The sequence below is a fragment of the Notolepis coatsorum genome, assembly GCF_963971535.1.
Source record: "Notolepis coatsorum genome assembly, chromosome: 2".
Taxonomy (NCBI): Eukaryota; Metazoa; Chordata; class Actinopteri; order Aulopiformes; family Paralepididae; genus Notolepis; species Notolepis coatsorum.
This window is the reverse complement of record NC_140166.1, coordinates 165,762,660-165,788,189: the sequence shown is the minus strand read 5'-3', so window position 1 is coordinate 165,788,189 and position 25,530 is coordinate 165,762,660. Positions and strand designations below refer to the sequence as shown.

At 41.4% G+C, this 25,530-nt stretch overlaps 1 protein-coding gene across 2 annotated transcripts in view; it reads left to right on the top strand.

Moving 5' to 3' along the window:
* podn (podocan) overlaps nucleotides 1–18,208 on the top strand; it is an 82,819-nt gene extending 64,611 nt beyond the window's left edge. For both annotated transcript variants that reach the window (XM_084338181.1, XM_084338180.1), the window contains one exon: nucleotides 17,024–18,208. In XM_084338181.1, coding sequence (XP_084194307.1) covers nucleotides 17,024–17,165 — 142 coding nt within the window. In that variant the 3' untranslated portion in view covers nucleotides 17,166–18,208. The remainder of the gene's footprint in view (nucleotides 1–17,023) is intronic.
* Nucleotides 18,209–25,530: the final 7,322 nt, after the last annotated feature.

Below are 25,530 nucleotides of genomic sequence, written 5' to 3'. Positions count from 1 at the left end.
ATGGTCAGATACATGTAGGGGAGTTACCGTGGTGTTAATGATGCTGGAGTTACGGGAAAATATGAGATCCAAGGAGTTGCCTGCTTTGTGGGTGGGAGGCATGGCAGTGGGAGTCGGGCCAAATGATGCACACACACACGCACGCACGCACACACGCACGCACACACGCACGCACGCACACACGCAGAGCTTAGAGTTTAGGATGAGAAAGAACAAATCCATTATGGGGTGAATCATTATGATTTGTATAAACACTTTATACTTTTAGTTTTCCCTCGCTTTGAAAGGTCTGAGTTTGCTTTTATCACACTTTTTTACTCTGTATATTCTATTTGATTATTTTTAGTAATGCCTATTTTTTTACTGAATCAAACCGCACTCTGTCTATTCTATTTTATTATTTTTATTACTGAATGAAACCGTAAACAGAGAGGCCTATTGGGATGTTCGATCCTAATGTGAAAAAACTGTGATTTACCTTACCTTGCTACCTCTCTATCTTTTTTATGCTTGCTTGTGCCTGTATTTTTTACAGCTGTGAAGCACTTTTAACTGCAATTTCTGTATGAAAAATGCTATTATTATTATTATTATTATTATTATTATTATTATTATTATTATTATTATTATTATATTATATTATATTATATTATATTATTATTATTATTATTATTATTATTATTATTATTATTATTATTATTATTATTATTATTATTATTATTATTATTATTATTATTATTATTATTATTATTATTATTATTATTATTATGCTTAGAGGGTCTCTTGTACCTCAGACTGACATTGTGATACCTCAGGAGTAGTATGTGTCACCGCCCTTTTTACCCATGATGCCTTCTGTGGACAGACTTTGTTATTGTGCTGACCAGCGTAGTGAGGTCCTCACTAAACTCTTCCACATGTGTGGCGAACTTGGCCAGATACCTACAATATGGAAAACATCCGCTATAATCCCCAAATCCCAAAGTTTAGACCTGTTGTGCTTACATCCCTTGCCATTAAAATATTTTAGAAGATTTGAAAAGATATGGTTCTCCCTCATTGATGGCAACTTAGACCCCTTGCAGTTTACCAAGCTGGTTAAAGTGTGCAAGATGCTAAACTCTTCATTCTCGATAGTGTGTACAAGCACCTAGAGAAACCCAAATCTCATGCAACACTTATATTTGCTGATCGTCGCCTTTATTTATTAAAAAAGTAAAACACAAGATACCTGAGCCCTAATGCACCATGAAACATACTCTCATTGTCAAAAGAAAGTCAAACATGCCTTTAAATACTTACTATGGAATTACACAATACAACTGTATAATGTGGCCCATAACAGCCCTCAAACAGCATTACATTTACATTGCCAACTTCAAATGACCCTTTGATGTGAGCTCCAGGTATTGAAAATGCAGATGCTACATACCCTACCACATCGCCCCTAATAACCACCACAATTCAAACTTCCTTATGTTATCCTATGTCAAAAATTTAACAATTCCTGATACCAATATCACACATGAAACAGGAACAACAGAGAAGAACAGGAATACTCTTACCCTTTGTTTATTTTGTATTATTTCTACTCAACCAAATCCACTGACAGCCTTTCAATGCTTCTTCCGACATCTCATGTACCGCTTTTCGCAAACTCCACCCACGAATCCCCAGCTCTCCCAATAATGATCAAGTCAAGAGTTTTATTATGAAGTCGATTGTGCTATAAATCCTCTGCATCCTTCTACTTCTACTGGATAAACCCTAGCTTTCCATCCTCACTGTTCAGTTTCTGCTGCCAAGTCTGCATATCTAAGCTTTTTCCTTTCATACGCTTCCTCCACTAAATCCTCCCAAGGCACGGTCAATTCTATAAAATAATAAACTAACCGCTGACTAGCAGACGATAATACTAGGTCAGGCCTCAAGTTCTATATCATAGTATATTGTATATTGTATGGTAACTCAGTTACTTCTATTCTGCATCGAACATTGTACATATGTCTATACTGAACAGCGTGACCTCTATTTTTACTTCTATTTTACATGCTATACTATTTTATTTCATACTTATCTTGTCTAGCACAGTCTCTAACAGTAACAGTAAGAAGCATTTTGGATAAAAGTATTCTGTACTTCTGTATGACAACAATGTATGCCTGTCAAATGTTAAATGATAAACACACTGAAAGCTACGCTCTCTCATCCTGCTTTCCACAACGCGACAATATTATTAAACAGCAGCTCTGTCATTGAAGTGGGAAAAGTGAGCATTAAACAGCAGCTCTGTCATTGAAGTGGGAAAAGTGAGCATTAAACAGCAGCTCTGTCATTGAAGTGGGAAAAGTGTTTAAACAGCAGCGCGTCTGCACTCAGAAGATGGCGCGACAATATTGCTCTGATTCGCAGGGGCAACGCTGCCGCTGCCGCGGGGGCGTGCCACGCGTGTCAAGTGGCCGTCGCGGCCAATCAGGCGAACCCGGAAACCGAAATCCGACTAAATCCGTTGCGGAAGTGATACAAGCTCCCAGGCAGTGTATATGGTTTTGATTTGCTTTGGCACCACCTGTTGGTCGAACATGGTCAAACAGCAAGTGGTATCTCACAGATAAACAGGAAGTGGGACCTGCAGCTCCTTAGAAGAGACTTCTCATTATGAACAACATGCTGTTCTTATCTGTTGTAATCCTTTGATTTGCCCCATCGTAAGCATTGTCTGTAAGTAATCCTTTATTGTTTGCAAGGTTATCTCTCAGTTTTGAAGTATATTGTCGTCGATGGGACGCTGTTATGTTTGTATTCTATTACCTATGATACATGCTAATGGCCGATACAGTAGATGTTCATAATACTTGGAATGTTTAGTACAACATGTCTACATATAATCATTTAGTAAACTTACTGTATATCTATACTTTTTACGTGGACTAGTAGTAACACTATGCACTTCATTCTGTTTCAGTTTTACTCCTATCCTAGCAATGTCAACAAGAACTACATTAAACAAGGAAGCTACGTTTGACTCTTGTGTTGCTTATTGAAGAGTTTGGCTGGCCGTCTACCTTTGATTAAAAAATCATTGGGAGGACAGCACAAATGCCATGGCAAAAAAATGAAATATTGATCTCAATATCGCTGTACAGCGTGGTCTGGCGGTCAAAGCATGGCGGGCAATAACGTGTTACAGCGTGAATGGCGGTGGATGTGTTAACATGCTAAAGGAATCCATGACGCCTTCTGTGAACGCACTTTGCGTTATTGTACCGACCAGCGTAGTGAAGTCCTCACTAAACTCTCCCAGAAGGAATTAATCATTGATTTCAGGCGGAATAACGACAAACCAAAAGCTTAGCATTATACATGGCAGGGATGTTCAAATTGTCAACACATCGGCTAGTATCTAGGAACAGTATTCAACTCTCAACTCAAGTTCGATGTAAACAGGGACAAGAAAGAATTCACTCAATGCTGAAGCTTTGAGGGATATTTTATTTTAGTAGAACTTGTAAAAAAAATCAGCAGTCTTATCTCTATCTAAAGTCATCTACAAGTAAGCTAGCGACCACTGCTGTCCCCGTCGCCTGCTGTCAACACCGCTATTCTCCCCTGGTGTCAGGCTCCTCATTCACCTCCATTCATTTTGAGAACAAAGTCTAAATATAATACGTCTGAAGTATATACAAACTATACAGCAATATTATTCTGTTTAATATATTTTTCTTAGTCAAAGGTACTTGCTTTTTGAGCTAGCGTTCCCATTTTCTAATGATCAGTAAAGGAACTATTTGTCACTTGAAGTGTAGTTTGACCAACTGTCAACTGACATCTCAACTTCACAGAATGTTTAGAATCTTTCTTCCAGCAAGGCAGCAGGTAACCATGGGCAACGCCTCCTCCACTAAATCCTCCCAAGGCACGGTAAATTCTATAAAATAATAAACTAACCGCTGACTAGCAGACCATAATACTAGGTCAGGCCTCAAGTTCTATATCATACTGGCTCCGCTCAGCGTCATCTGCACTAACCTCACTTTGTGCATAGCACTGAATAAAAATCCACAATGTACCTTTACATACCAGCATCCGTCTGGCCACACCCCTATCCGCTACCTTCATAAGCAGGTGTGTGGTCACCTACTCGTAGAGCCATATGAAATCCGTTTTATTATTTTCCAAATTCCATTTTATTTTTTCCCAAATTCCATTTTTTCCGTTTTAATATTTCAGAATTCTGTATTTTGCCTTTTATGCTCATTTTACCATCAGAAATAGTGTCTAATAAGTGGGAATGAATAAATGTCCACAATTGAATAAGATATAACAGTCCATTTAATGTTTTTAAGTGCTTCAACTCAGAAATACAGTTCAATTTTACACAATATTTTTCAATTAATATTGTGACAAAATAAAAATACATATTTCAAGTGTAAACAATAGATACAGCTAGCTACTACTGACATTATCACAATGACAATGTCAGTAACCTAGCTATATCTATTATATTGTGATGAAATATAGTAATGCATAATTTAGGCACCTTTAGTTTAGTTTATTTCGTTTATAAAGGACAGTGTATAATGGCAAACGTTTGCATTAAACAAATGGATGAGTGCACCAGATTTAGCAAGAAGCTATCATTTCCATCTATAGTCCTATGTACTGTAACGTTTCATAGCTATTTAAGTTTATTTAGATTATAAAGGGCAGTGTATAATGACAATAGTTTGCATTAAACAAATGGATGGGTGCACTAGATTTAGCAAGAAGCTATCATTTCCATCTATAGTCCTATGTAATGTAACGTTTCATAGCTATTTAAGTTTATTTAGATTATAAAGGGCAGTGTATAATGACAATCGTTTGCATTAAACAAATTGATGGGTGCACCAGATTTAGCTAGAACTTCTAGAAGCTATCATTTCCATGGATAGTCCTATAACGTTACATAGCTATTTAAGTGTATTTAGTTTATAAAGGGCAGTCGTTTGCATTAAACAAATGGATGGGTGCACTAGATTTAGCTAGAAGCTAAACGTCCTAACGTCCTCACAATAGTGTCGCAAGTGTTTTTGCGGGTCCAGTCCACGAAACGTTGACAGAATTAGCAAAACACCTTATCACCGGAGGCATAAAAGTCATTAGGATACTGTTCTGCTCTGAATTGAGGGCTTATTGTGGAATAGTTTAGCTTCTTGACGATGTTAACACAAGCAGCCAGACGCTTGAGCACCGCGGCTGTGTTGTGTGTAACACGCTGTAGCGTCCCCGCCTCCCCGGTCGCGTGTACACCAAACGTTCCACCCAAAAACGAAATTTCAGTCCAGATTAGGCCAAATTCTGCAATATTCCACGTTTTGCAGTTGATTCCATTTTTATTGGTTAATTCCGCGATTCCGTCCGCGATTCCGTGAACGCGGATTTCATATGGCTCTACCTACTCGCCTCCTTCTTCACTTTCACCACAAGGAAGTGCCTGTTGTATACCCCACTTGACGAGGTTGTTTTAGCTGAAGAAAGTTGAGTTACGTGTTTACATTTTTTCTTGCTTTTTTCTTTCTCTCATAAATTTTAAAAGAAAAAAGCTAAGTCATAATGTTTACCTCGGAGGGTCGCGCTAGCAACGTCACCCTTCACCAGCGGTTCTCCATTGCCTCCTCTGTCGTGCGTCTTGGAGCGGGGTTGAGGCCTCTTTCGTGGTCGGCAGCCGCGCCCGGTAGGCGTCCGATAGATAGTTTGCCTCTCCAAGGAGCTGGTGCACCAGCGCCGTCTCCTGTGCGATGGCCTGGTTACGGCTCTGGTTCCTTTGCCTCCGGAGAGTCGTCCGCTGTTGGGCGGCCGGCTCCTCTGGTGGCGGAGGATTTGAGACGCAAACTTTTTGCGTCGGCTCGCTCCCGTCGCAAGATGGTGGCTTGTAGACGCAAACGGCCTGGTTTTGGTGAGTTGCTGGAGCCGGATGAGGATGCGTCTGATTCTCCATGGCCAATGGAAACAGAGGACTACATGGTAGAAGCGGACGGGTTCTTGTTCGACGCCCCGGTGGAGACATGTCCGCCGCCCGTCCAGGTAACACTGGAGGGGGGTGAGAGGTATCCTTGGGGTTCCTCGTACGCAGATGTTTGGTTAGAACCTCCGACTCGGCGGCGGAATGCCCTGCTATCAGCCACATCAGAATGTGGCTCTGTAACCAGTAGTCTGCTGCATGTGAGGGACGCGAGCTCGGTGGGGGAAAGTATGCAGGGGGAACTGCGTGCTTTGTTCCCCGAGCTCATGGCGGCGGCGGCAGTCGCAAACGGCGTGCCGCAGCCACTGCCTGTTCCTGTTCCTGATGATCTCATAGGTCATCTATGGCAACGCCGTCCTGTGAGAGGGATGGACGTTGCTTGTTCTATCTCTAGAACCTTTGGCACAGTATATAAGACAATCACAATCCATAGAGCCGATCTCAATTAAGGGCACACAGCATCATATCAGTTTATATGCGGACAATATAATAATGTTCATGCAAAATCCTACCACCTCACTACCTCATCTTTTCAAGGTGATAGATGATTTTGGCAATCTATCGGGATTTAAGATAAACTGGCCAAAATCGGCCTTCCTTCCACTTAATGTGACTGCGAAGGCTACCTCACTCCCAGTAAATATACCAATGGTAGAACACTTTAGATGTCTTGGAGTTGAGATTTTTCCCACAATTTGCCAAACGGTGAAGTATAATTATGCCGGATTCCTAGATAGGATCACAGACGACTTCGGCAGGTGGTCAAAACTAAAAAACTCAGTACAGGTCCGAGCATCAATAGTTAAGATGGATGTTTTGCCTAGAATCAACTTTTTCAGTTCAATGTTGCCGTTACCCCCCCCCCCCCTGTTGGTTACTGGCAAAAATTACAATCCGCCGCATATACATTTATTTGGAACAATAAACCTCCACGAATAAAAAGATCCACTGCACAGAGAAATAAAGCCGACGGGGGATTAGCATTCCCAGATTTCAGCTACTATTTTAAAGCGTTCTCTTTAAGACCACTGATCACCTGGTTTGATTATCAAGCATCTGTATCCTGGAGACCATTAGAGGAGAACATAGTGGCACCACATAGACTGCAGGATGTAGTATACACCAACTTATCAATTAAGCAATGCAACTTGAAATTTGGCCCTCTTATTACACATGTGATTCGGATATGGCGTGACACACAGAAAAAATTTACTAATCAACATAAATGGCATAGTCATACTCCCCTATTTAATAACAGTTCACTCCTTATTGCACAACAACCTATCAGATTCACCAAATGGGAAAAGAAGGGCATACATACATTGGGGGATGTTTTCAACGATCAGGGTTTTTGCAACTTTGAAGATATATATAACAAATTTAACCTCACCAAATCCACTTTTTATTTATATCTACAATTAAGAGCAGCTTTAAAGGCTCATGGAGTTCCATTAAAGGTGCCGCTTGAACACCACAGATATCACAAATTCTTTTATGAAAAGGAAACATTGAGAGGCTTTGTATCTGAGTTTTATCGTCACTTACTTACATCCTCATATTATGAGGTCCTTCCTCTAGACTTAGTCTGGAGGAAGGATATACCAAACTTGGAAGTAGATTTAGATTGGGATGAAGTTTGGGCAAACGTTCGGCTTTCATCACGTAACCCGGATCACCAACAGATTAATCTTAATTTTATTCATAGGACTTACTTAACTCCTAGACGTTTGTTCCTAATGGGGCTTAAACAAGACTCTCGATGCTCCTTATGTTTAAACGGTGATATTGGTACATTTATGCATATGTATTGGGAATGCCCGCCGGTTAAGACATTCTGGGAAGAAGTAACCACACAATTATCAGACTTTTTATCTCTGACCATACCTGTACTGCCTTCTGTATTGATGTTGAATGATGTTTCTCAGTTAGCAGCCTCTATACAGGTAAAGAGACAAATTTTGTCCGGTCTTACGGCTGCTAAAAAGCTGATAGCATCACGCTGGATTCAACCGGATAAAATGTGCCGGAAGGTATGGGTTCTTACTAGGGATGCCCCGATCACGTTTTTTGCCACCGATACCGATCACCGATCGTCGTGAGCCATATCGGCCGATACCGATCCGATACCGATTGTTTTTGATTAAAAAGAAATTAAAATTTATTTTATATAAAACGTTTTTTTTTGTTTTTTTTATAAAATATATATATTATATAATTAGACTTGTACTTGTATTATCTGCGAGACATCGCCACCACGCAACAAGTCAAAATGCTCGCTATCTGCAAACAGCTCCACTGTCTGTGTGTATTATAGCCTCCAGCTCCAAAAAGGATTCTCCGGCGCTGCAGCGGGACCCTATTGGTAACGCTACTGTGCTTTGGTCATTTCACATTCAGCAAGCCCTCAGCTCGAATACGCATTAAATCAATGTTTTAAGACATTGATATCAAGAGCTATCTGTAGCTACTGCTAGCCGGCTAGATGACGTTAAGACAGAACTTTAGTTCAATGGGACATTTCCAGGGGAGGAAACTAACTTTTTGGCTTACCAGCCAACTGGCGGGTATCTGATTTTTTTTACCAGCCAAATAGATTTTTTACCAGACAAAAAAAATCGCTAATTGTGATAATTACTTCTTTGTACGTCTTCGTCTAAATTGATTTTCAATCATAGTAAATTAATCACACTGTCTCTACTCTTCAAAATATTACATCATTAAATCACATATTAACATGAAAGAGGGAACTATTCTGGACTGGGTTGGGCTGAACTGGGCAGTGAAAGATGCTGGGTTGGGCTGGTCTAGGTTATACTGAATGATGAATTGAAAATGAATTGAAAATGGGGGACCCTGATGTAAACAAGACGAAAGTCTTTCTCTGGTCTGCATCCCCTTAACAATTGCATGTATTGAGCCGTACTGTACTGTACCCATTCTGCAATCTGTTAAATAAAGTTTTCATTCATCACAGCTCAACTACTAGGAATGTGTGTCTGACTCTTAAGTGCAGGAAATATTCATCAGAAAGGGGGGACATGATGGAGGGAATGGAAAGAGCAGGTTTGACAGGAGCAGGGTTGAAGGGATTGATTGATTGAAAAGTTTCTTAACAGATTGCAGAATGGGTACAGTACAGTTCAATACATACAATTGTTAAGGGGATGCAGACCAGAGAAAGACTTTCGTCTTGTTTACATCAGGGTCCCCCATTTTTAATTCATCATAACATATTGGAGTGTGGAGGAAGTGGACAAGGCATTAAGCAAACAGGACTGAAATGGGGGACCCTGATGTAAACAAGACTAAAGTCCTTCTCTGGTCTGCATCCCCTTAACAATTGTGTGTATTGAGCTGTACTGTATTGTACCCATTCTGCAATCTGTTAATAAAGTTTTCAATCAATCAATCAATACTGGGTTGGGCAGTGAAAGAACCAAGCATTTCACTGTAATGTAATAGCTAAATAAAACAACTTGAACTTGACTTGTTACATTTGCACTCTGGTTGTATGCCAAATGTATTCTGGTTGTACTGTACTTGTGCTGTAAGATGACAATACATTGGAACCGAATCGACAACGCTAGGGGTTCAGCAGGTGTGTTCTGAATGCCAAATATGACAACATCACCGTTGTGAAGGGCATATGGGCGAGTGGTGATATGCTGGGAAACCCGGTAATAATAAAATGTCACTCGGCTGCATTTAAGCAAAGCCGCTCAGTATAGTCGTCCACTATGTTGAATGCGCGTTATGGTAGCTTGTTACATGCTAGGTAGCTAGCCGGCTAATGCTGGTTGACTGTCATTCTCATCCGACTCGAAGGAGACGCGTCGCGTGCTGTTGTTCGCCCCCATGTCAGACCGCACCGATATCCGAAAGCGACGACTCTACATGCAATTATTTTCATCCACTCATGTGTTTTTGTAAGTTTGTCTACGTTGTCAAGCCGGCTGCCGGTGGCAGGAGTTAGTAGGTCTGCGCGCAGTGGTATGTCCACTTCCCCTAGATGGGCGTCATCTTCTAGAAAACGAGTGTTCATTGGAGGAGCTTAGAGCGCATCTGTACAACGATGATGTTCATTGGTTATGGTCTGATTATTATGTGGCGCAAATGGGAGGAATCAAGGGGGGAGTCAGAGTTCGGTTTGTGTCAGTGAGCGAATCAGCAGATTGCAGAATGATTTTTTTGTTTTGTTTTGTAATTACTAGTACTCGCCAGACTGGCGAGTGCTCTTCATGAATTACTCGCCAAACGTAAAAAATACTCGCAATTGGCGAGTAAAGTGGCCTAATTTCCTCCCCTGGACATTTCGTTTTGAACAGTAAACTAACGTCAGCTTACGCAAGCTAACGCAAGCTAACGGAGGTATGAACATGGACTACTAGACTTTCTGGATCATTTGTTGATATCAGGAGCTATCGGTAGCTAGCCGGCTAAATACCGTTAGACAATGCCTACTAAACGTGAATAGTTGACTGGGTAATTTTGTTTAAACAGTAACGATAGCTAGGTAGCTAACGTTAGCGCAGGTCGAATGCACTACAGACTCGAGCAGAGGAGCCGCCTCTCAGTCCTCTTTGTTTACAAACTCTACACGGGGGCGGACGGGGCTAGGGAGGAGGAGCAGCGGCAGTTTGCAGGTCGTGTGTGTCTGAGACAGACAGCGAGTGAGAGCTTCGCTTGATCGGTTTCCGCGATCGGCGAATATGACTCATTATCGGAATTCACAGATTGCATATTTATACTGAGTATCGGCCGATAACGATCGGTGGCCGATCAATCGGGGCATCCCTAGTTCTTACCTATCTCGATGTGATTTATCTAGAGATATCTACCACAACAATTTTAGGTGTTAGTGAAGCCAGCATAGCAATCTGGTTAGAGGTGGTGGAGAGGATTAAGGTTAGGATATGAATTTGTAATTCCTGGTGTTAAACGGAATAATGGATAGTTTGTCCAAAAAGGGGTCCTGAGGCGGGGGGGGGGGGGGGGGGGGGAGTGAGCAAGAGCATAGGTATTGTATTGCATTTATTATGGGTAAATCCTTTAATTTACATTTATTTTGATTTAAGTACTGGACTGTCATTAATTTCATTATTGTGTCAATCATAGTCCTATGATTTATTGTGGATTTCCATTGTTTATGTATTGTGTGTCTGGTTTTATGTAAAAAAAGGGGGAAAAAAATATAAAATAAAAAACGTTCGTTTTATAATTATATCCCCAAGCATACCCCACATTTAGCATTAAAACGCCTGACAATTGCATACCCAAAGTAATTTGCGATTTATTATATTGTATACTTATAGCACACAGTTTGTTGCATTAATGAAATTATAAAGCAACAAAAAGAAAATTTTTGACTTTTTATTGCTGTTTTTACCTGTTATAACAAAGGGAAACCTCAAACTCTTATGAAGAGGAGAAAAAATACTGGCTGTGTAGACCTATTTTTTAATAAAACACAGAAGAGGAGACAAAACACTGGTGTCTGTAGACCGACTTTGAAATAAAACCCTGAACTATTCAGGTATATTTGAGTCCTTCCCTTATTTGTGGAACATTTATAAAATAAAAAAGTAGTCCACTTTGAAAAAAGACTACCATGTGTAGACCTACTTTGAAAAAAAAACACAGAAAAGGAGAAAAAACACTGGCATCTGTAGACCTACTTTGGAATAAAACCCTGAACTATGCAGCTCTATTCCCTTATTTGTGGAAAATCTATAAAATAAAAAGTAAATCTTTCGTTGTTCGCAAATTCCGCACCACATATCAGGCATACAGGTAAGCCTGCATTGTTAGTCGTGAAAGCTAATTAATCTGTCCATGCTGAATTAAACCCTCTATTTTCCTCAGACTTTCCTTTTTTGGATTTATCCATGATTAGCTTACTGGGGGGTCGGAAACTCAAGATTAGCCACTTACTGTATATTTTAGTTGATGAAATATTTTTGTTGACTAAATATTTTTGTTGATGAAATATTTGTTCATTTCAGTGTCACAGTATGACACCGATCTCCAAAATAAGAGAACAAAAATAATAATAATTTAAAAAAAAATTGGAATTGCAATGCAGATCGAATATCACCAGGTGGCAGTATCGCCTACCTTTGAACTGGAATGGTTTGGTGTGGAATGGATACACGTTTTTTTTTATATATATTTTTTTGGTAAGGGCTCCTCCTCCTGCTTGAACAGAGATTCACGGCGATCGCCTCGAAATTCCATTGCCGAAGTGTATTTCCCATCGAAACGTGTATAAACATATACACTGGTAATCGCGATGGCGATGCGATCACTTGGAATTATTCTTTTTGGAATATCTTCTGGCTAAATTAAGGTATAATCTATGTCTATTTTTCTAACAATCACAGTTTTGTGTTTTACCGGATGTAAAATATGCTCGACAAACATCACGGTTTTGAGTTAAAACGATGATTTTGTGAAGGTACATGTGTACATGGTATATACCTTTGATTTGGGAGTATTTGGGGTTTCAGGGGATCAACCAGAAGGGTTTGGGCTTATTGCATATGACTTACTTGACTTAATCCTCTTTACCCCGTTGGGGGGCATAGGGCGTCCACCAGAGCTCTCCATCTCACTCTCTTCTGGGCCAGGGCCTTTGCTTCTTTCCAGCTCACTCCGATGTTCTTTAGGTCTTGGAGTGTGGAACGTCTCCAGGTGTTTCTCTGCCTATCGGCTTTCCTCTTCCCCTGCGGGTTGTAGTCCAAGGCCTGTCTAGTGATGTTGTTGGAGTCCTTCCTACTGTAAGTTCCACTTTCTCCTTTTGATGGTGGTAGCTATGCTGTCCTGGTTGGTTATCCTCCACAGCTCTTCATTTGTGGTTTTGATGGGCCACCACAGCTTGAGGATGTAGCGCAGGCATTTGTTGACAAACACCTGGATCTTGCTTGTGAGGCCCTCGGTAGTCTTCCACGTCTCAGAGCCGTAGAGCAGGACAGTCTTCACATTGGTATTGAAGATCCGTAGCTTGGTGTTGTTGGAGAGTTGCTTGGACAACCAGATTGGCCTGAGTATCCTGAATGCTACCTGTGCTTTGCTGATGCGTGCCTCTATGTCCCTGTCTGCTCCTCCATCCCTGCTGATGTTACTCCCTAGGTAGGTGAAGTGCTCCACGTTCTCTATGGCCTCTCCCCTCAGTGTGATTGGATCATGTGTTTTTAGATTTAGCCTCATGGTCTTGGTTTTTCCGGTGTTGATCTTGAGTCCAAGCTGGTCACTGTTAGTCTGTAATCTGTCTTCTGTTGTGTGTGGTTTTCAGAGACTAGCGCAAGGTCGTCTGCGAAATCCAGGTCCTCGAGCTGGGTAAACAAGGTCCACTGGATTCCTGTCCGTTGATTTTCAGTTGTTCTCATGATCCAGTCAATGGCAATGAGGAAAATCAAAGGAGAAAGAAGACAACCCTGCCGCACCCCTGTTGTGATGGCAAAGGTGTCTGACATTTTGCCCTTGCAGATCACCCGGCCATTGAAATCCTGGTACTTATTGCATATAACACGTTTTATCTCGCGATCTATGGAAAAAGACTGGATTATCTTGGAAATGTGCGATGTTTAGCGTGTAATAAACTACAAACTACAGTGTGTAGAAACAAACTATTTTTTCCATGTTGGACTACAAGTAGTATCTGTCAAATGAGCCACACCATTGTCTCCACAGCTATAATACAGAACACACACACAGCTCTGCAAACATTGTGAAACACTGCGAAAATGACGGGGACAGCTTATGACGCTTAATGAGTTAAAAGAACACGCCAACATTTTGGGAAATGTTAGCCTTCGGGAGAGATGTTAGTTGGACAATGCCTAGGCTAACCGGCCATGTCCGCTTCCATTCATTGTGCTAAGCTAGGCTAACATGCAGCCAGATAGCTTTCTACTGAACGCACAGAGAGGAAACTGGCATCTATCTTCTTGTCTCTCTCTGGAGAAGATGGTAAGCTAATTTCCAAAATGTTTGGCATGTTCCTTTAAGATAAGATAAGATATTCCTTTATTGATCCCCTCTGGGAAATGTGAGCGTCATAGCAGCATGGTAACATGTATGGGCAGGGTAATAGTAGCAATACATAAATATAGGCAATAGAATTGTAATACAAATTCAATAAACAGTGTAAAGTTTAACTCTGAATATAAGAATATGAGAAAGTAAACAGTGTAATCAAAGGTGCAGGTGAGGGTCTGTATGCCCTATCGATTATACTATAATGTTACAATAAACATGGGCAATAAAGATAAGAGAACTTCATTATTTCCAGGTGAGAAATGATGTTGTTGTTTAAAATTCACTCCCTAATGTACTTGGTGGTACTGCTGGTGGTACTTGAAGAAAACAAATTATAATATTTTTTTTTGCAGTCAGGCCACTGAACTTAGAAGCAGGCCAGTGTTTCTAGTTGCGGCGGCGCGATAGTTATAACCTAAGTGGGGAACAACCAGGAGATCACTGTGACAGAGATTAATGCAGTCTAAACAGTCATAAATATTTTATTCAACTTCAGCTCTGATCATAACCATTTTAATTTTTAGATTTTTTTGTAATGTCAGATAAAAAATGAAATACTCCCACTTTTCTGAAAAGAGTTAAATCTGACATTACAAAAAACAAAAAATCCATCAAAAGCTGTGTTGTTGCTAATCATTGACACATGCCTAGTCTGTAATAATCCCCCCGAGAAAAATGTACTTTAAAGGGTTACAATTCGAAAATGTTTTTTTTTTTTTAATATAATTTCTGATGCCCATCACAAACACTGGCATTTAAAGGGTAAACATTCAAAAATTCCGGCACCAGAATGCAGGAAATTAAGTCTTTGTAACAAAATAATTCCTGGTGGGGGACCCCACTTAGAAAGTGGCCTGACTGGGGCTATATTTCACACCAGCCTGAATTATTTCCCCAGTCCGGCCCTGCTTATGTGAGTTGTCAATGGACAACAACGTGTGTGTGTGTGTGTGTGTGTGTGTGTGTGTGTGTGTGTGTGTGTGTGTGTGTGTGTGTGTGTGTGTGTGTGTGTGTGTGTGTGTGTGTGTGTGTGTGTGTGTGTGTGTGTGTGTGTGTGTGTGTGTGTGTGTGTGTGTGTGTGTGTGTGTGTGTGTGTGTGTGTGTGTGTGTGTGTGTGTGTGAGAGAGAATGAAGGACACTTGCTTGCTGTGTGAGAGAGAGAGAGAGAGAGAGAGAGAGAATTAAGTACATTTGCTGAAATACAGTTGTTCTTAATTTTCTCACTTGCTATGTGAGAATGTTAGTTATTATGTTCTCAATGCCCCTTGCATTGTATGAGTTGTGTGGAAGAGTTAGCTAGTTCTAGTGCTACTGCTACCCCTTTGTACATTGTGGCTATGTCTGACAAAAGTTAACAATAAATAATGGTATTAGGAATACATTTGCCTCCTGTGTGAACTGTGCATAGCTGAATAGACTGTATTTTAACGTCGGCCATATGGTGGTACTTGGAGAGCCAGCTACGTTCTCAGGTGGTACTTGGTGTAAAAAGGTTGAGAACCACTGGCATATTGTATAGTAGTGTATATAGGACTCACCTTTCATTCGTAAGCTTAGCATTGTATAGTATTTTATCTTAGTACCTTTTATCATGTCTATCTATTATCTATTCTATTTTATTCTATTATTATTTGTATTATTTCTTTTTGCACAATCAAGGCGGGCATGGCCACCTTCATTTCACTACATGACTAATACATCTCTTGAATCTTGAATCTTGAAAACCACACACTCGGTCTTATCAGTGGGATCCCCACGTCAGCTGCGTTATGCCAGGCTGTTTGGGCTCCTCGTGGGCTCCCTGCAGCTGTGGCCACATCAGTTTGGAATTGCTGTTTTCCCATCAAATCCCTCCATGGCTGGAATGCTTGTGCCGTGGGGGAGGGCCGCGGATTTGCATTTGTGTGTGTGCGTGTGATTTGTGTGTTTGTGTGTCTGAGTGTGCATTTGTTTGTACTGTAATTGAAAACTGTCAGGCGTGTAATGAATAATCCATCCGTCATTGTGAACGTGGAAAATACAGCTGCATCTGTCTTTAAAACTCACAACTGATGTTGAGTGACATTAACGTGTCGACAATCTATTTGAATGGATGTCTAAAACACAATGCTGTGAAGTTGGTCTGAGGTTTTCACGTGCAGAAATGCACTTAACTGCTGACTGAATCAGCCCTGTTAAACATTTTGTACACATACAGTGCTGCACGTCAGCAGGACTTTGCTCTGGACTGAATGTCATTCACTGTGACATATCCTTGATAGGGCATTACTGTATATACCAGAGTGATGTAGCTGAATGTGACACTGAGGTGACACCCAACAGATGGGTCATACTGTCCTGATCCCTACTCAGAGAGAAGCTATCGCACACACACATGCATGCATGCACACACACACATGCACGCACATGGCTGCTGGTGCATCATAGAATGGCTGCCATAGAATTATCGTAGATGTCATGGAAATGGGGGACTCTCTATTTTTACGCAATGTCGTCCCCATGGTTTTGCAGGACATTCCGGTAACAAACCAAAGCTAAAATGAATCTCTAGTTCTGGGTCAGGGTTCGGCATGAGTACGGTCTAGTGAAATTAATTAAGTTATGGTTATGCTAAGATTCATAAAACAACAACCCCCGAGGTGAAATAGAGTGAAAAGAGGGAGTCCTCATTAGGGACGTGCTGATCAGGTTTTTCTGCCCCTGATCCATTTAATATTGAGTCCTGATCTAGTAAGCTAGCCTAGTTTAGCACAAATGAATGAAAGCGGATATGGATCAGCTAGCCTAGCTGTTGGTCAAAAACACCTCTCCCGGAGTTTTAAGCTAGGCTAGCTGATCCTTATCTGCTTCCATTCACTTGTGCTAAGCTAGGCTAGCTCTCAGCCGGATAGTTTAGAAGAAATCGGTATCACTATCTACCTTCTTGTCTGACTCTCAGGTACAACTATCTAACCAGCCTCCCTGTCTCTCTGTCACCCCCAGGTTCAACCGCTTGTCTGCCGATTCTGTGAAAGAGAGCTCTTTCGCCTACCTGGCCAAACTGCAGGTTCTGGATGTAGGAACGGGCAGTTCCTTCAACCAAGAGGAGGAAGAGTTGGTGGAGGAAGAGGAGACAGAGGAGTAGCTTAGAGCAGGAGACATAAGACAGATATACTCCGGCTATTGTTGGGTGGGACTGCACCGTTGGCAAGGAAAGGAAAAGGGATTCATAATGGAAATGGAGGCTGATAGAAAAGGTAACTTCCCAGGTGTTCTATTGTATTGAATGGAAGGATTTTTAGACCTAGCGTATTTCTGGTGCAGGATACCAGATGGAATGACTTTTCTCTCTATTTTATTGTGGGCGTGGAATGATTTTCCTCTCTCTGTTTATTGGTGCTGGTTAGTGTTCAAATACGGCTATGTGTACTATCTTCAATAAACTTTATCGTTTGTTTCTGTCCTCTTTTATATAATAGCCTTTCCTTTTTCCTTTTCATTTTAATTCCAGTCAAAGAAATGGCTCCCGCTGCTTGGCGATATAGAATACTTTAGCAAATAATCGATGTCGATTAACCTTGAAGAAACACATTTGACAACAAAGGAAAGACTTATTGTGTTTGTCTTTCTGTATCCCATTGTGTGCTGTGTCACATCGTCAATGGCTGCTTTTCACCACGGCTTAAAAAGCTAATTTGACTGCAGCGGTTTTGAAACTGTTGTTTGATGTTTTTTTTCACATTAGCATAATTCATATACTTGACTAGAAAGTCAAAGCCCTCTGAAACAGTTGACTGCAACTTCATGCTAAATGTTCATAACCTAAAATGAGTTACAAAAGCATTGCAAATGTGACAGTCAAAATGCAGTTGTCTGAAATAGATCTCATAATTGCATTTTATATATTTTACGTGCTGCGGCTGTGGATATCATTCTCATTATGCCATATGACTTCTAACCGCGCCCCCCCCCCTTCCCCTCTCCATGCTGCTAATGCCTCACTTTGGTCCAGTCCTGTTTTACAAAAATAAAGAATGCATATATTTTTATTTTACATCTAAAATATTCATGACATTATATCGATTGTATTGCAATGTCACTTTCACATACAGTCACAATGAATGTACGTTGTATGTCACGTTTTACAATTATAGCGTCAAACACAGCAATAAATCATTTCAAAAGGCGGTAAGATTGTACGTTTTTTCAAAACCCAATCCCATGGTTTGATTAGTAGAAGTCAGTGTTTGGTGTTACAACTGAACAGCCACAGCATTCACCAAAGACCTTGATTTGAAATAATTTGATTCATCAACCACAAATTTGAGCACGCTGAGAACAAATGTTGAAAATTTAACCGGCCATGAAAAAGACAATAGATCACGATTTTTTTCTTTTAGAAAATCCATCATTCAGTTTTGAAATGCCTGTGGTTCTACTGCTTTCCCTTAAAAATAACCCTTTATTGAGTATCTTGTTTGTCCATGCCGGGAAATCGATATAAGGCAAAGATTTCCCCTATTGAGATGTTATTTTTCTTGTGTATATACATACTGTCATTGAGAATGAAAGGAAACCATCAGAATTATAGTTGCTAGACATATAACTCCTGTTACAAGAAAAACCTCGGACCTACGAGCCATGTGCCTGCTGAAAAAAAAAATAAAAAAGATCAAAGAATAGTATCTCAGTAAATATATCATCATGAAATCCTTTTTCAATTAACCTTTTGATGCTGTTTACACTAAAGCTGCCTATGAGATGGCTCTGCGCTGGCTGGGCCATTGTTGTGGAGAGATCAGTGGCACCCAACTCAGCTGGTTGCCACTGCCTGAGTTACGAGCAACGTCAGGCCTGGTATGTGGTTGGCTGTGGAAATAGCTTTCTGTTGAGTAAGACACTTATTTGTTCTCAAATACTCATGCCTTAGACATTAGAATGAACAGAATAGCGGGGTTTGTCACTCAGCGCTGTATTCAAAAGGACTCACAAACTCACACACCCTCCACGACCTGGAAGAGGCCGGGGTGAATCGGACCGGAGGTCAGGTGGTGACGGGCTGCATCGGCCTGGCATTGAAAAGAGTGCAGTGTACAGTAATTGGGATCGACTCACAAGGTCACGAGCCACGTAAAGTGTTCAGTTAGGGATGCTTTCATCATAAAGAGCGGACCATTTAATAGCAACAAATGGTTCTACGGTTTGGCCATATAGCTTCTGCTCTCACGGTTATTACTTGGGAGCACAAATAATAACCGGGGGTTCACAGAGAACAGAGACACATCCTTTGAACTTATGATACTGTCAATATTGCAAGACACAACCAGCCAGCATATACAGTAGAGAACATAGAGCTTAGTGGTCGACTCCACCCCTTTGCCTGGCCGGACCTATGAGATATCTATGAGGATATCTTGCATTTAATCGACCAACCTTTAACATATCTGCGATACAAAAGCCATAATTTACTAATTAAAAGCATATAATTCCCGGAGCAAGATAACTACGATTCCCGCATCCCCTGGCACATTGTGCAGGAGCTTCTACTGTAAATAATTCTAGCACGGCTAGTCTGTGCGGAGTTGTGATGTTTGACATGAACCGGATTTCGTGCCACGTTTTGAGCCAAAGTTCCACTGCAATTCACTTCTTTATATATGTAACGGATGGTACCGTGAAGCGCAGTCACGATGGACTTCCGATGTTGTGAAGTGACTGGGGCGAGTAGCGGTGCTATGGGTTAAACCAGGGGTCAGCAACCTTTACTATCAAAAGAGCCACTTTCCCCCCGTCCCACAAAATAAAATGCTCAGGGAGCCGCACAACCTATTTACCCTTAAAATGAAGATAACAGTGTATAACGTTTTATATATCCCCAAGCATACCCCACATTTAGCATAAAACGCCTGACAATTGCATACCCAAAGTAATTTGCGATTTATTATACTTTATACTTATAGCACACAGTTTGTTGGGATTATAAAGCAACAAAAAGAAAAATGTTGGCTTTTTATTGCTGTTTTTACCTGTTATAACAAAGAAAATCCTCAAACTCTTATGAAGAGGAGAAAAAATACTGGCTGTGTAGACCTATTTTTAAATAAAACACAGAAGAGGAGACAAAACACTGGTGTCTGTAGACCGACTTTGAAATAAAACCCTGAACTATTCAGGTATATTTGAGTCCTTCCCTTATTTGTGGAACATTTATCAAATAAAAAGTAGTCCACTTTGAAAAAAGACTACCATGTGTAGACCTACTTTGAAATAAAACCCTGAACTATGCAGCTCTATTAGAGTCCTTCCCTTATTTGTGGAAAATCTATAAAATAAAAAGTAAGTTGTTCGCAAATTTCGCACCACATATCAGGCATAGGCCTCTACAGGTAAGCCTTTTGTTGACTAAATATCTTAGTTGATGAAATATTTTTTCATTTCAGTGTCACAGTATGACATCGATCTCCAAAAAAATATATATACAAAGCAGTGAGTTCACTTCTTGGTATAGCGGTCTGTGCTGTAGCCCGCGGTGTGGGAGACCGCAGGTTTGAAACTCCCTCGGGGCATCGAAGTTTAAGGTGACGATGTCACAACCGTTACATTGGTGCCGACTGACCCGGATGCCTTGGGTGGGGTGGAGTGGGTTTAAGGAGGGTGAGTGTAACGGATGGTACCGTGAAGCGCAGTCACGATGGACTTCCGATGTTGTGAAGTGACTGGGGCGAGTAGGGGTGCTATGGGTTACTCTCACCCTCAAAAGACACATAGACACATTACAAAGCAGTGAGTTCACTTATAGGTATAGATATAGATGATGTCACAACCGTTACATAATATATATACAGTATATATAAATCCTTTTAAAATGTGATAAATCCCACATCGGTTGTTTTTAATGTTAACTCAAACTCTGTTTTTCTGAAAAGTGGTGCAGGCAGTACATCACCGAACTGAACAGGACTGCTAAGCTCTATATCTACATGGTGGAATAGATTTGATTACATTTCATTGTCATTGCACAAGTACAGTAAAACGCAATAACAGATGCAGGTGGATGCTGGGGAGGCAGAGGGAGTTTTTACCGGCGCCAAGCAGCAATGGAGTACAATGCACTAATGAGTTAGAGGCAGAGCAGTTTTAAACGGAGCGTCTTGTCGTCAGAGTTTTAGCCACGCTCGATTACGATTGGTGCGTATCTGATCAGCGGACAGCCGATTGGTGCACGCGACTGCTGCCTTGCCCTGCCTGAGTTAACGCCAAAGGTCCACGAAGAGGAGAAACTCATCCACTCCTCTGTCTCTGAATCTATAACAGCACAATAATAAATTCTTGAAGGAATTTTTTATTAAACGTGTTTCTCTCTGTGGAGGAAGACCTTTTGGTTCCCCCCAAACGATATCTTAACCCTTTCACTACCACACCATTAACCTTCTGTAGTGTGGTTGTGAAAGGGTTAACTCTTTGTCGTGCGGCAGTGAAAGGGTTAACCTCCTGTATTGTCGCAGTGAAATGGTTAACCCTTTGGTAGTGTGGTAGTGAAAGGGTTAAATCTCACACCAAGTTGAGAGCCAAGGGGCTACGGCCACCACCTCTCTCTACTCTTAGGCTCAGCATCCCCTCCTCTCCCTCAGTGTCCCCTCCTCCTCTCCCTCAGTGTCCCCTCCTCTCCCTCAGTGTCCCCTCCTCCTCTCTCTGTGTCCCCTCCTCTCCCTCAGTGTCCCCTCCTCCTCTCCCTCAGTGTCCCCTCCTCCTCCCTCAGTATCCCCTCCTCTCCCTCAGTGTCCCCTCCTCCTCTCCCTCAGTGTCCCCTCCTCCTCTCCCTCAGTGTCCCCTCCTCCTCTCCCTCCCTGTCCCCTCCTCTCCCTCAGTGTCCCCTCCTACATGTATGTACCTTGTATATGTGTTTTCACTATTAAACCAACAGTACATTGATGAAGATGAAGATCCGTCGATGACATAATTGATGAGTCCGGTTCCACCACACAACTCCTTCAACTCTGTCTCTGGTTGGGAGCAGTTACTCTGGTTGGGAGCAGCTACATTGTGTGTGCTTTGAGTCCCTGCACTACAACCGTGCTATGTACGTAAATGCCATCATTCATTCATGCATTCATTCATTCATTCATTCATTCATTCATTCATTCATGACAATAAATTGGGTTATCACAAACAGGCTTAGAACTCAGTGATAAGACCATAGGGAGGTGTAGTGGTTACGTCATTGTTGTTTCCGGCCGGTCCACCTCGCAATGTATTTCCAATGGACACATTTCTAAATCGTCACGTTTAAAACAAATAAAGCATGAACATTGGCATGGTGTACCTTTCTGTGTGTATTCATCCACAATCTATAGCTCAACATGAAACAATTAGCAATTAATTGTAAAATAATTATGTATAATTTTATTTCAACCAAAAATGCTTAAACAATAAGGTTAGTGATAGAAGGGAACTCATTTTGTGCAAAAATGGAGAGCTTGCCAATATTCATTAGGCAGAATTATTACAATAGCCGATAATATTTTCCCAATGATAAATCCCTATACGGGTGGACCACGTGGGAAACTAAAGTGACGTCAGACTACACCTCCCTATTCCTCATTCACAGTTCTATACTGGCCACACCCACCATACATACAGTTTCCTTCACGTCAACGTTATCATTTCTCAAGAGACGTGTTTTGAGGCAGAGCTGAATTATCACCCATACAGTGTAAATGTATATATATATATATACTCAGTGAGCACAGATATTTTTAGATAACAAAAGAAAATACAACAGAGAAATGTGACAGCCTTACTCGAGTGCCATGTTATTATCTTGAGATGAAAGCGAAAGATAGAAGCTGCCTGATGCTCAAGTAAATACTGTGGCTTTTCAAGTCCATGAGATCAGGAACGCTGCTAGTAGCACGGTGTGCTGTCTGTGTGTGCTTGCAGCTGACACATAATGCCAATTCAACAAACATGAATAATATACTTAAGAGCAAATCACATGACGTGTGTGAAATGTGAGAAGAATGTGAGATATTTTGCAGACAGGCATCTGCAACTGTAATATGTATTATTCTACTTTCAACATGCAAGAGACATGCAAAAATAAATGTCTAACAATAATTTTAACTATGCACTCAAAATAAGTGAATGTAGATATATAGACCTTTTCAGGAGAAGTCCATTGCTAGGGTAACAGCTTGGGCCCCAGTGTATTTCCTGTCGACTACTGTATTAGCAAACACTCCAACAGGAAATAAACTTTGGCCGAAATAGTAAATTAATTAATTTATCAAAAGGTCAAAATATCATCAAACCTGGAATTATTTTTTTTGTCTCAAACATTTGAGATTCAAAACAAACAAACAGACAAAATAAATAATCACTGCTTAATCATAATTTACAATCAGCATTTTGCTCTTTTGAGGCTCAAGTGCCAGGAGATTTACAGTAAATCAAGCACACCCCAGAAGTCATTCAAATATTTCCAATCACTTAGTTGTAACACATAGATTACTATTTCTTCCACCCCAGATAATGATTCTGAGCTCTGCCAATTGTCTTATCTCAAGCCCCGCCCTCTTTTCTTGATCCTGCAGTCACAACTGTCGCTTCCCAGTTGTGATTGGAGGATCAAGAAAAGAGGGTGGTGCTTGAGATAGGTCAATACAGAGTACTGATTCAATCCATTCCTTTTACTAAACAATATAGACTTAGAGTATTTGTTTTGAGTCCTTAGACAAAACATGTTTTGAGATATAATAAATGTTACCCCATTAGAGAGATCTTATATACTTTAAAATATGTGTAAAAAAAAAAAAATAATAATAATAATAAGGAAAATTAAGTTGTTGTTTTTCTTTGATTTCTGACATCTTACAACATGGCTCTTGGTGTCTGATCTTGGTACTGAGTAGTTGTGTTTTAACCCGGTATCAGCCCACAGCCCAATACCAGGCAGTATCAAAGCATCCCAAGTGTTTATGACAAAAGAAAACCCCTTCTCCCTGTCATCATATCAGCACCACCAGCAGTTTTAAGGCAAATTAAAACAAATCGGACGTCACTTTGCCTACAGATCACAGGAGAGCCTCCTCTCCTCCCATCTTCTCTACTTAATGACACAAATAAGTGGCTGCTTATGTTACAAAGTAACGTATTACTGTAATCACACCACATTTTTCATGGAGCGACAGTGGCTCAGGAGGTAGAGCGGTCGTGAGGAGGAGAAGAGAGGACAGGAGAGGAGAGAGGAGAAGAGGAGAGGAGAAGAGGAGAGGAGAGGAGAGGAGAAGAGGAGAGGACAGGAGCAACAGGCAAAGCCTGGTTGTGAATGTGAGGAACAACATTGTAAAGCTCTTTGGATAAAAGCTCTATATAAATGCACTTACAATGGAATGGACAGCATTTATATAGTGCTTTTATCCAAAGAGCTTTACAACTTATGCCTCATGTCAGAGGCAACCATGCAAGGTTCCAACCTGCTCGTCAGGAGAAGTTAGGAGTTAAGTGTCTTGCTCAAGGACACAGACAGGGTAAACCTTCTGATTACCAGACGACCGTTCTACCTCTTGAGCCACTGTCGCCCCCGTAATGGGAGCCTCTGGGTTAGGGTAGAGGTCTAAGCAGTCGCCTGCCACCGCAGAGACTCAGGGTTCAATTCTCGGCAATTCTCCTTGGTCAGACGTCCCTATACAAACACAATTGGCAGTGTTCGCGGGTGGGAAGCCGGTGAGGGCATGAGTCCTAGTCGTTGCAACAGCGACTCCTACTGGTCGGTCTGCTCCAGCAGGGAGGGGATCTGGGGGGAGATAGCATGAACCTCCATGTGCATTACGCTCTCCTGCAGTGAAACTCCTATAGCTGTCAGGTGAAAAGAAGCGGGCTGGCGACTCGGAGGAGGTGTGTGGTAGTCTACACCCTCCCCAGACCGACAGTAGGGCAGTATAGTGACCAGGAAATTGGCATAACGACTAAAATTGGGGTGATGGGAGAAAATGTAAAAGGCAAAAAAAAGAAGTAATGTACAGTAATCCAGTTACAGTAATCACATTACAGTTTCTGATCTACAAATTGGTCATAAATTGCATTATTGTTCACTCTGATTACATGGATCCAAATAATTATGCACCAGGGGTGAAGCTTGCTTAGGGCACCAAATGTCCTAGGTCCGGCCCTGATAGGAAGAGAGAGGTTTTCATCCCCTTGCCTGGCTCCTTGTTTGCGATCACATTGTTGAAGTTTCAAGTGCACTGGCTGAGAGGAGGGGAGAGGAGAGGAGGTGTGAGGAGAGGAGGGGGAGGGGAAGGGAGGAGAAGAGGGGAGGAGGGGAGGAGAGAGGATAGGAGGGGGGAGGGGAAGGGAGGAGAAGAGGGGAGGAGAGAGGAGAGGAGGGGGGAGGGGAAGGGAGGAGGAGAGGGGAGGAGGAGAGGAGCAACAGGCAACTCCTGGCTGTGAAACAAAGCTCTGCCTCCTGGCCAATTGACAGACGCTTAAGCGTGCATCACAAAGGTAGT